At 34.5% G+C, this 12,504-nt stretch overlaps 1 protein-coding gene and 1 pseudogene across 1 annotated transcript; both read right to left on the reverse strand.

The window, feature by feature from the left end:
- Positions 1-7,378: 7,378 nt before the first annotated feature.
- On the reverse strand, positions 7,379-10,450 carry LOC134260208 (uncharacterized). The gene is made up of 2 exons (XM_062742793.1): positions 10,366-10,450; positions 7,379-7,905 (listed from the first exon to the last, which is right to left on the reverse strand). Exon 2 carries the CDS (start codon positions 7,898-7,900, stop codon positions 7,379-7,381), a length of 522 nt encoding a protein of 173 aa, XP_062598777.1. The 5' UTR covers positions 7,901-7,905; positions 10,366-10,450.
- LOC134260209 (uncharacterized) lies at positions 9,759-10,484 on the reverse strand (annotated as a pseudogene).
- Between the last annotated feature and the right edge of the window lie 2,020 nt (positions 10,485-12,504).

Below are 12,504 nucleotides of genomic sequence, written 5' to 3' on the forward strand. Positions count from 1 at the left end.
ATCACACTGAATTGTTAGGCCATTATGATTGTATCACACTGAATTGTTAAGCCATTATGATTGTATCACACTGAATTGTTAGGCCATTATGATTGTATCACACTGAATTGTTAGGTCATTATGATTGTATCACACTGAATTGTTACGTCATTAATATTGTATCACACTGAATTGTTAGGCCATTATGATTGTATCACACTGAATTGTTAGGCCATTATGATTGTATCACACTGAATTGTTAGGTCATTATAATTGTATCACACTGAATTGTTACGTCATTATGATTGTATCACACTGAATTGTTAGGCCATTATGACTGTATCACACTGAATTGTTACGTCATTATGATTGTATCACACTGAATTGTTACGTCATTATGATTGTATCACACTGAATTTCCTTTGTTTTTTAATTCTTTTGCTCGATTATGACAAGGAACACACGGTCGGAGTGACTGTTGGATGACAAGGAACACACGGTGGGAGTGACCGTTGGATGACAAGGAACACACGGTGGGAGTGTCCATTGGATGACAAGGAACACACGGTGGGAGTGACCGTTGGATGACAAGGAACACACGGTTGGAGTGACTATTGGATGACAAGGAACACACGGTGGGAGTGACCATTGGATGACAAGGAACACACGGTGGGAGTGACCATTGGATGACAAGGAACACACGTGGGACTGACCGTTGGATGACAAGGAACACGCGGTGGGACTGACCGTTGGATGGCAAGGAACACGCGGTTGGACTGACCGTTGGATGGCACACGGGGGGGGACACGAACACGCGTGGGAGACCGTTGGATGGCAAGGAACACGCGGTGGGACTGACCGTTGGATGGCAAGGAACACGCGGTTGGACTGACCGTTGGATGACAAGGAACACACGGTGGGAGTAACCGTTGGATGACAAGGAACACACGGTGGGAGTGACCGTTGGATGGCAAGGAACACACGGTGGGAGTGACCGTTGGATGACAAGGAACACACGGTGGGAGTGACTGTTGGATGACAAGGAACACACGGTGGGAATTGGTTCATTTGATAGCCAAGGAGCACACGGTGGGAGTGACTATTGGATGAGGACGTCATGCCTACATGTGCCCAATATGTCTTTGTTTGTACAAAGTATGTTTGTTTCTATAAAGAATATAAGTGTACACCGGCACAGGAAAGCAAGCGTACATTACGTGTCTTATAACGTTATGCTCTCTTTGTCTGCTTCACTAGCGGGTATTAACATTCAATAATTTTTTTTAAGTGATAGACCACTCTTGATTAACGGACATACTTTAATTCACGACTGTCCGTTTGTTTTTTACTTGTTTTTTCTTTAAAGCAGATTCAAATTGCAGTCAAAATATAGTCGAAAGTTCACCTTACTGTAGGCAGCAGAGAATACAAATTGTTTGACGTCGTTTGCGGTCCAGATTTTCCCAAATTGTCTGCGTTTATTAAACAGTACTCTACTTCTTACATACCGCAATTAAATATTTTTGGTACAGAAGAAAAAAACTCTCATTGAATATCGTGCAGTTTAAAAATAACTTCTTTATAAGAATCTGGTGTGTAGTGTCACTTCTGTACTATTTTTTCCCGTCTCAGGTGTACATTAATCATATCCAACACAATTAATTACATCTCCGTGCGCCGACTACGTGTTTGACGACGTCATTTTCATCATACTCAATTTCAACGATACTGTGAAAATCATGAAACCAATTGTATGTTTCTAGTGATATTTATATGAAATTTTGACATACTATTAATATTTTTATTCTGGTCTCAGTGATTTAAATGTGAGTTCAATGGTTTATATAGTACTAAAGAAATAAAAGCAAATGTAATAGTTATATGCGTAAATTATTTCGAATTTTGACCGTGCGCCGACAGGCCTTATCGGCCTTCACATAAATCGTCCTAATATTATAAATATGAAAGATATGTATTTCAAAATTCACAATTTTAAAGAACATTGACAAAATTATGTCTTCGGAAAATTTGGTAAGTATTGGTTGCATGATTAAAAAATTATAAACATTGTCTACGACTTTTTGGGACAACCCCCGTACGTAACAGTTAGCCAATCACTTTTCAGACATTGATTATGGTACGATATTTATATCTGGCTGTTGAAAGACCATTTAGCAGAATTTCACAGATTCACTAGAACGGGGAAATTTTTTTGCGCAACAAAAAATGAGCAATAGTGGGTTATCACTTTAATTGTAGGTTTTTGTTTTATCAAAGTACAATTTTTCTCAGAAATATGCAGCGAGACTTGACTTTAATGATAAGAAGTAAACAATGCCCTTTTGGGGGAAAATAATCTCAATCGTTGACGAGTGCGCCGCAATTTGTCAAAGGGAGTGCGTTTTTTTTGGTTTTAATCCAAAACTAAGAAATGCCGTACCCACAAGAAAAGATTAACGTCTGGTATGCTGAGGAGGCCGGCTAGAACTACTGGATAACGGTATGTAAGGGGGGTTTTTTTTTTTTTCTTAGCTTCTTTGGGGTTTTTTTAGGCCTTTCTGAGGGGACACGTTTTTTTTTTATTAATTTTTTGATATATTTTTTTTTTAGATTTTTTTAGCATGCCCAAAATTAAAGGTCTTCAAGAAAACGGTACAACCATAAGGGGTGTATGTTTACCCCTTCAGAACATTAACAATCCCCGTTAGTGTGTACTGTGATATGAACACAATGGGGGGGGGATGGACGGTAGTTAGTTTATTTTAGAATTAAAAGTACTTAATATAACACACCTTGTATCGATGTTTTTGTTGGGGATTTTATTGTAGTTTATATCATAACCATGGATCCTATGTTTTTTGAACAATATATTGAATTGTTACGCATGTTAATTTTAAAGGCCATTCAGAAACGCGTAGAGGACCTTGACCTTTGACGGAACGGGAGGGATTATAAGAATGGCTTTGGTTACCAGAACAGAACGTTGGTTTGGGTAATGTAAATGGTTTCAAATAAGAATTTTTATTCATTCAAAGTTTGAAGAAATTCTTGTGGCAAGTAAAAAATTATAATGCGTAATAAAGATCTAAATTTAGACAGGTAATGTGTGTTCTTTATATTAAGTATCGTTTTTAATTGATATTTCAAATAATAAAAAAATAGAAAAGAAGAATATCATTTACGGCTTTTAACGAGACCAAATTTCAATATTGTCTACAGCTATGTAAAATAATTTGATTTTTCATTGGTAGATTCATATAGATTTTAAAAGAATTAATTGTATTGATGTTATGATTTCAAATATATCTTAATACAGGAAATGACGTAATCCAAAAATTAGAAAAAAAACCCTCATCCCTTTATGTATCCATCACTCTCCAGAATGGTACAACACTCTATGAAATGTACATGATTCTCCCCCAAAGGGAAATATAACTCTTTCTAGCAGGACCTGCCAATAATTTAGGTCAGTGTATTCATGTTAAGTTTTTAAAAATTAGGTTTAAAAATTAGTATATCATCATAATAATACTTTTTTATTGACAGGTTATAAAGTTGTTGAAAAAAAGAAAAGATGTGTTTTTTTTGATATTCTGTATACGTTTTTGATTCCACGCTAATTAAACATTTTAAAATTTCAAAATTCACTTGCAGTCCCATTACGTATTCATCAGATATTGAATTTGTTATTGTCAAGTAAAAAAATTTTTAATTAAATTTTATGTACAAGGAAAATTACGTTAATTTTAAACAAATAAATCCAAAATTACATTTTTTCAACATTGTTATTCAGTTTGTTTTTGATTTTTGAAAACTAAATTTTTAACTGATACGGAAAAAAAAAATGTTAGTCTGTTTTTTGATTCACATTTTTTACTGCACCAGTAGGGAAATTTTGTCGTCATTAATCTTAAATGTCGAAATTAAGAAAATTTGATGATAAAAATTTTTTGCTCGGAAAATTAAAAAAAAGGGGTTTAAAAACCAAATTTTACACATTTACATTTATTTAATAGGAAATCTAACATCTTAAAACATTCACAGATGCACCATATCTTATCTCTTATTAATACCTTTACCCCCCCCCCCCCCCCAAAAAAAAATAATACCATGCTTAAAAAGTGTAACACGTCTGTTGTTTATTGTTACACTAGAAAGAATGCTATGTGAATTGCGCAGTGTTTTGTTGTCTTGTATTTCTTATCTCTCTTTCAGGAAACACAGTTAAATTATGATCCAAACTACTTCATATTAAAATTAATGTGACATAAATTAATAATTATTATCTCTGTTTCATATTTTCTCAATTTTAGGTGAGTATTATAGACATAGGGGATTAAAAACTAACTATATAAATATTTGTTTTTAGCACCTAAACCGTTTTCTTCAAGTACCTCAGTATTATTAATGACAATTAGATTGAAGATATATAAATCCATTATCTCTGTAATTGATTTTGTTTGATTCTACAGGTGAGGCTATGTTAAACACAGGTTATTCTGTTTGATTTCTGGGATGTCCCTTTAGTACCCCCGACAGGGGTAACAACGGGTGGAGTGGAGGTAACTGTGCTACTGAAAGTTACTACAGAGGAGGCTGGTGGTTCAACAGATTTCCGAGCCCTTCCAACGGTAAAGGCCCCGGGGGCCTGGTACCCATGGGATCCTCAGTGACTATATAACAATAAAAAAGACTCTTTATGGTCAAGTATTAGGCAAAAATATTAAATCCTAATATAAGAGTTTCATTTTCTTTTTTTATTCTGTGAAAATTTCAAAAGGTTATAAGAGGTTTTTAAAATGAAATATGTTTTATTTCTGTGAAACATTAATTTAATTCTATTTTTTTTAAAAGACGAAAATATCCCTTGATGAGACGAAAGTTTTGATTCAAAGAGTTTTTAAATTTAACATTTATCACGGATTTTTTTTTTGAAAATTGTTTGACATCAAGTGACTAAACAAATATGTTTTCAGGGTATGAAGGATTATGTAAAGCAATAAATTATTGTGATCTTTTTACGAAATATTCTGAAAAGATGTATTTATATGTGTTGTAATAAATTTGAAATTAGAACTATTTCGTTGTTATTCACACTAATAAATGAAGATGTCTGGACGGAGAATTAGGATGAGATTTCCCCTTTTTTGTAAAACCTATTACAGTGGAACCTGTTTAAACCGACACATTTGCAATACGTTTTACTGTGGTTGCCATTCAATTAATACCATGCAAAAGGAATGTCATAAGCGAAAACCAAAATTTGAAATCATTCAAATTCATTGTTATTTAGGTTACAGATAATTCATGTAAGTTAAAAAAGAAATCAAATTTGCAAAACAAGACAAGGAGTTAAAAAAAATGAGCACCTATTTATTATTTTTTGAAAGATGTTATCTAAAATTTACAACTTTTGCAAATAAAAGCAAGCTAACATTAATCAATATGTTTGTAATTACCTTTGCAATTATGAGACTACATCTTTTAAAATAAATGATTCAATATGACAAGTCATTCTCTATTATGCAATGTGAAGACTTTGGTTTATATATATATATATATATATATATATATAAACTGATTTACCACTTACAGATAAATCAGGAAAAAAAAATAACAAACAAACAGACAACTGGACCGGCCGTCCTAGGAAAATATATTTGCCCCTTATTTTTTGGATTACGGATAGAAATTTTAAAAACAACACTTTGTGATAAAATGTTTGTATGGTGGGAGGAGATCCCAGTCAGTTTCCTTGGGAAAATAACGAAACAATATAATGCACTGTCTGTCTTTGTGTACATGCTATTCATAGTTTATTTAAAACATGATGATAAATCTAGATCTCTTCCGAGGAGACGAATATACAATCCGAGGATAAGAGTTAGATCTCTTCCGAGGAGAGGATGTACGATCCGAGGATAAATCTAGATGACTTCCGAGGAGACGAATATACGATCCAACGTTAACTTAAGAATACTCCATTTAATGATTTAGAAATTTATACACCATGCTTAATGAAATTATATAACAAAGATAATGGTTACAAATGTTTATTTTGATTAAAAGAGAATGAATCATTATGTAACAGAACACTCTTCTGGCTCCAAATAAAATGGAGAATCCTCACAAATAAAGGGAAGTTTTAGTCCGTCTTCTCCTGTATAGTACGTATAGTTTCTCTCAGTCACCCTGCGCCATCTGCCGTCGTTATGATAAGTCAAAAGGAGGCCAAAGATTGGGTCAACTGCTGTCTCGCCCTCATCGTTAGGATTCCAGTTCTGATACGTCACTGGTGTCCAATTATCAAAAATGAGTCTTTCATTGTCGTCAAATGTCAAAACATTGGCACGAAATGCAAATGAACCGTTGAGATCAACTTCTGCAGAAAAGGACAAGTGACAAGTGTTGAAAAACACGTCAGATTGAGTAAAATACGAGGTACACAATGGCAATATGTAATTAAAATCTGTTAAAGTTTCATTAAATTTCCTTCAGTGGTATGAGAGGAGTTGCGGATAAGAGATGGGTACCCCAAAGCGTAACACACGGACAAGGGACGGACGGAAATACCGATTTCTATATACCCTTCCACTTTTCAAGCGGGAGTATAATAAAAATTAAAATTGAATAAATAATCGTGTCAATGTTGTATCTGACCGAATCCTGATTGACGAATTTTGAAGCGCAGAGAATATAAGGATTTTCGTTATATGTAAAATTTTAATTTCTCACAAATACGAAATTTATGCTGCAGCAGACAAGGATAAAGCATTTTTTTTATAGTGTGCCAAAATAAAGAGAAATGCAACTTAGCGGATCTGGATGGAATTGGGGGGGTCAAAACCCCCCTTAAGATATGTCTGAGAGAGAGAAAGAGATTCAAAATATTTGTTGTGCTTTAACTAAGTACCGGTAATTGTCTCGTAAAGGCTACTTTGAATTTATGTATGAAAAAAATCGGTTGTTCAAATAAAATACGCGCCTGCAATATTGCGTGCACTGTTTTAATGTGTAGATTTTTACAATATATATTTTATTAATAACAGATCAAGTAATGTCAGTTTGTTGCCTCATAACATGAACATTGTGGTTTGCCGCTTGAGTCTAACTAAAGGGTTTTGTGTAGATATAACGAAATATGACGAGTTTAAACAGAAGTTCGAGCAACTAACACTTGTGCCGAAATGTCCGGGAATTATGAAAAAATAAGTTATGCTTGTGTATTATATACTTTATGTGTATTTTTATATAAGTTTACGTATTTCCTTTTCATTTACCGAGAAGTTTGGTAAAATAAAAGGGTAAATACGTTAAGTACGACGTTTCTACGTCTGTATTCATTGGTATCTTTTCGAATAATTTAATGGCCCTTAAAAGGGCCGTTTATTGTCAACTCCTAGGAGTGACTCTTGATGGTCTTGCTTTTTGAAAGCAAGAAAAGGACTGTTCCCGCCTCGTTGAAGTGGATCTCATCGGGAAGGTAATGTCTGGGAAATTTGACATCTATTCTGATGTAGGTTCGGCCAAGGATTTTCTTCATCTTATTGTTAACAGTTCTACGCCTTGCATCAAACTCCTCACGCTGCAAAGGAAATCGAAATTTTCCTCTAGAAACAATCTCTGAGAAGAAAATCTCGGGTTGTCTGCAGCTGGGACTCAAGACTTTAATTTGGTCGAAAAGGCTCGTCAGACAGTCAATGACTGTTGACGCCTCGGCTCCACTGGAAATGTCGTTTCCCCCTAAGCACACTACAACAATGTCCGGGTTGTACCTCAACATCTTGGAGATGATATTTGGACAAGGCTGAGAAGCTGTCATCCCACCAACTCCAAACCACCCGACTTCAAATGGCATGACAAAGTCTGTAAAGCTTGAAGCTCGCTTCACGTAGGAGGAACCGAATATGGCGACTCTCATGGTGGCTATAAAATAAAATCACAAATTTCACAGTTATAACAAACTCAAGGCAAATTATGTAATTAAATAATGATTACCTTTTTTGTCATCTATGATTAAAAAGCAGTTATCAAATTTAAAAAATTGCTATTATATATGATTTTAAAAAATGAACTTTTTGAAGTTATACTAATTTTGCTTTGAAATCAATTACCGTGTCGATCATAAATGGCTAATTGGTTATTAATTATGCCTAAAACAACCTCAACATGAAGTAAGTTCAAAATAACTGTCAAACTATATCATCATTACTGCTACTCCTAATTTAAATTTTGTTCGTACATCAATAAGACGATTAACTCTCATTACCACTTCATACACGAATTCGTAATCGATGACGCAGAAACTGAGTCCTATATTTATATATACATGTATAGATTAATCACAATGTTGTCAAAGAAAGTTGGAAATCTATTTAATTCAGTTTGTTATCAAAAATTAAATACAATAGGACTTTCAAAAATTCCCTTGCGTGTAGATTTGAAAGACACAGCCCTCAGTAATGTGTCTTTAAGATAATAAAGTGTGGAGAAAAACTACCCGAATAACAATAAACCTTTTTTAAGTGATCAGGGAATACATCTCACATGCATGTCCATGTATAAGGTGCAGACAAATTGGAGGTGCATTGTAGCGATATATGTATTCTACGAAGAGGATACGAATAGGAATAATAATTTAACCCCCCCCCCCCCAGCCCAATAAAAATGTTTTAAAAAACCGTAACGACAGCCACTACAAATGTATATCGTCTGATGAAACACGACGAATTATCATCACGTTGAGTTTCAAACAATACATAATAGATTGGATTTAATAAATGGTTTCAAACAAAGTTATCAATGTCTTGATTGTAGGGAATTCAGAGAGACAAATAGTTCGCTGTCTTGATAAATAGCGTGTCCCAATATCAATAATTATCAGTAATTACAGTACTTGCAAAACGTCCATAGTTTGAAATGAAACTGGATTTTTTTTATGATTTAAACATATTAAAAGCATTCAGTGTACCTAAAAATAATACGAGCTTCAATATTAAACAACTTTAAATTAATGTTCATAGCATTTTGTTTGGAAAGGGGAGAAGTGTCTCGCTGAAAACAAATGTAAATTTTTACTTCGTTATGCAAGACCAAAAACAGCACTGCTTATCCGTGTTTGATCCCGAGATCAAAACGAATGAATAAAAAATAATAATATTACACGCACATTTCTAGAATATTTCTGACAATTTAATTTTGTGGAGGCTTTCAAAGTGTCCTGCCCTGTTTTTCAATCTAGATTTTTTAAAATTGTTGTGCATCGATCATATACCAAGTTTTTTAAAGTTAATACCAGTTAATATTGAATAAAAATCACGTGACTATTGTTAGTAGAGAAATATTGAAATAAGGGTTGTCGGCAGACTTATAGTATATTCTAGGAGAGTTCTGCCAGTAAAACTGTTGCCCAACTCTTGCCACGTGGAGGCATCTCCTGTTAAGAGTCTTTTTTTTTTTTTTTTTTTTTTTAAATAAATAAATATATTATACTCTATTTAAATAAATTAAATAAATAAATAAATATAATATTTTTTCTGTTACATGTTAACCTAGATTTGCGCGAATGTGGCTCCAACTGGAAACCAGCTCATAAGGAGACAGGTCGTACCACATTTTCCCTAATGATGTGTTGGCACAGCGAATGGTGGCTCCAACTGGAAGCCTGATCAGAGAAAAAAAGGCCATACCACCATATACTGACAGTGTTTGAAAATTAATAAATTAATAAGCACGATATTGAACGCGTACATACAAGGATATTTTCCACGTTTTACCCGTTACTTTTTAAATTTAAAATCGACAATATAATACCATCCGGCGATTGCTGTTGCCAGTATCTCGATGTAACCATTAATCCACCGTGAAGAAATCGGTCGCAATATATTCCGTAATTCCATCATTACTCCACTACCCGAACCCGACACACGGCCCAACTGACGAACAGACTAGTTGTGCCTTACGCCCTCTGCGAATACTGACCTACCTTCCAATAAAAACATGACAATTTCATTTAAGTATACTTTAGGACACAATTTATGAAGGGTGCCTAGCAAATGCTTGAAGTGTGTTGAAACCCTTATTAAAGTCAAAAACATGTTAAAATTTTTGTATATTACAAAGGATAAAATATGACGCTGAATGAAGTAAGGTAAATCAGTGAATTGCTTTTGGTTTACATTTTCTGTTTCCGGAAAAATTTGCTTACGAGCCCTGACATAATCACTTGGTGTAAACTTTTTAGGGGGTCGCACGTTAGACCTTAATCGGACAGGTGATAATACTGGTGGCTGTTTGTCTAAATTTGAATCGTTTATCCTATCTGTAATTGGAGATAAAGAAGGTGGAGATAAATAAAATGATGAGTTAAGACTTGGGGGAAATAACCTGTCTTTCTCTGTGGAGCTCAGATTGTTTGTGTCGGAGATTGCTGTTGGGGAAAAGCGTTGCAAAGTCGGCGTTTCCAATGCTGGCGGAACAGGAGAATCGATGTGGTCATTTGCAGTCTAAATAATTCGTTGTCAGGAAAAGAAGCCGAAGGCCCTATGTTTACATGGCTGACCGGAGGAGATAACGAACTGTCGTTGGTGGATAGGTGGGTGAATGAAATCACTAGAATAATCTGTAAGTTGAGGTTCAAGTTGAACTTCCTGTAACGAATAGTGAGAAAAATCATTACTCTGTAAGTTGAGGTTCAAGTTGAACTTCCTGTAACGAATAGTGAGAAAAATCATTACTGTGAACATTGTTATTATCTGTGTTGTTTTGGTTTGAGTTGAGATCCCTGTTTGGAATACACACTGTATTAACATTATGAAAATTAACTTCATTAATACAAATATCCGCCTGCGTGCCCGGTATCGGTTCTAACCTTATAAAATGAAACTCGAACTCATGGCCTAAATAAATATGTAAAAGATTTTCCCTATTTTGACGATCAAAAGGCAAAATGTACCTTAAGTCTGACTGGGAGCTCGACACAATACCTACTGCGATATTAAATGCGTTCGCGATGGCCGTGATGCAGATGTGCTCGCCCCATTCGGTACCCAGTATGCCCTCTTGTTGAGTCACGTTTTGTCCGCCGTCACATTATGTCCGCCGTTACGAAATGTCCGCCTCTTTTTCGGAAAAATCGTCACGTTATGTCCGCCGTCACGAAATGCCCGCCTCTTTTTCGGAAAAATCGTCACACTATGCTCCGTGTTAGGAACAAAATGTCCGCCTTTCTCCCCCCAAAATAGTAATATTATGTCCGCCACCAAGAAATGTCCGCCTTCCCCCCCCAAAAAAATCGTCACACTATTTCTGCCGTCACGAAGTGTCCGCCAATCATCCAAAATTGTCGTCACGTTATGTTCGTCCCTACAAAATGTCCGTCTAGTATTGAAAATAGCGTTTTATTTTTTCTTTTCGGTGTTTAATATATGTATCTTTAACGAAACTGGTAATAACGTATGCCATCAGAAATATCCACCAAGAAAAATTAATAATAACGGTCTGTTTTATCTAATTTGCTACAAATGATTTCATTGAACAACATTGTTTCGATCAATTAATGGAGATTTGTTTAATTTCTCTAGATTGTTTTCGGTATTTGAGAATTAGCAAAAATGCAATATAAATAAACTTATAATTGAATAAATAATCGGGTAAGAGTTGTATCTGATCAAATCCTGATTGACGAATTTTGAAGCGCAGAGAATATTAGCATGTACATGTAGGTACATGTATATATTTCCTAAGGATTTTCATTATATGTAAAATTTTAATTCTCACAAATACGAATTTTTTGCTGCAGCAGACAAGGATATAGCATGTTTTATAGTGTGCCAAAATAAGGAGAAATGCAATTTAGCGGATCTGAATGGGATGGGGGGTCAACAGTCCCTCCTTTAAGATATGCTAGAGAAAGAGATTCCAAATATTTTTTGTGTTTTAACCTAAGTACCGGTAATTGTCTGTGAAAGGCTACTTATAAAATTTATGTATGAAAAAAAAAATCGGTTGTTCAAATAAAATACGCGCCTGCAATATTGCATGCACTGTTTTAATGTGACATATTTATAGATTTTTATGATATATTTTATTAATAACAAATCAAGTAATATCAGTTTGTTGCCTCTCATAAACAGGAACATTGTGGTTTGCCGCTTGAGTCAAAATGTTTCTTGTTTTAAATACCTAACTAAAAGGTTTTGTGTAGATATGACGAGTTTAAACAGAAGTCCGAGCAACTATCACTGTTCGAAATTTCTGGGAATTATAAAAAAAAATAAGTTATACTTGTGTATTATGTACTTGATGTGTATTTTTATAGGTATTACGTATTTCCTTTTTCATTTACCGAAAAGTTCGGTAAAATAAATGGGATGTACGTCAAGTGCGACGTTTCTACGTCTCTGGGTTTTGGTAGATACGACGAGTTTAAACAGAAGTTCGAGCAACTATCACTTGTGCCGAAATTTCCGGGAATTATAAAAAAAAATAAGTTATACTTGTGTATTATTACTTGATGTGTAATTT

This window comes from Saccostrea cucullata, unplaced genomic scaffold (genome assembly GCF_032062105.1).
Source record: "Saccostrea cucullata isolate Sc308-1 unplaced genomic scaffold, CSIRO_AGI_Scuc_v1 ctg12110, whole genome shotgun sequence".
Lineage (NCBI taxonomy): Eukaryota > Metazoa > Mollusca > Bivalvia > Ostreida > Ostreidae > Saccostrea > Saccostrea cuccullata.

Coding starts and splice junctions, on each gene's coding strand:
- LOC134260208 (XM_062742793.1), bottom strand. CDS start 7,900: ATGAGAGTCGCCATATTCGGTTCCTCCTACGTGAAGCGAGCTTCAAGC.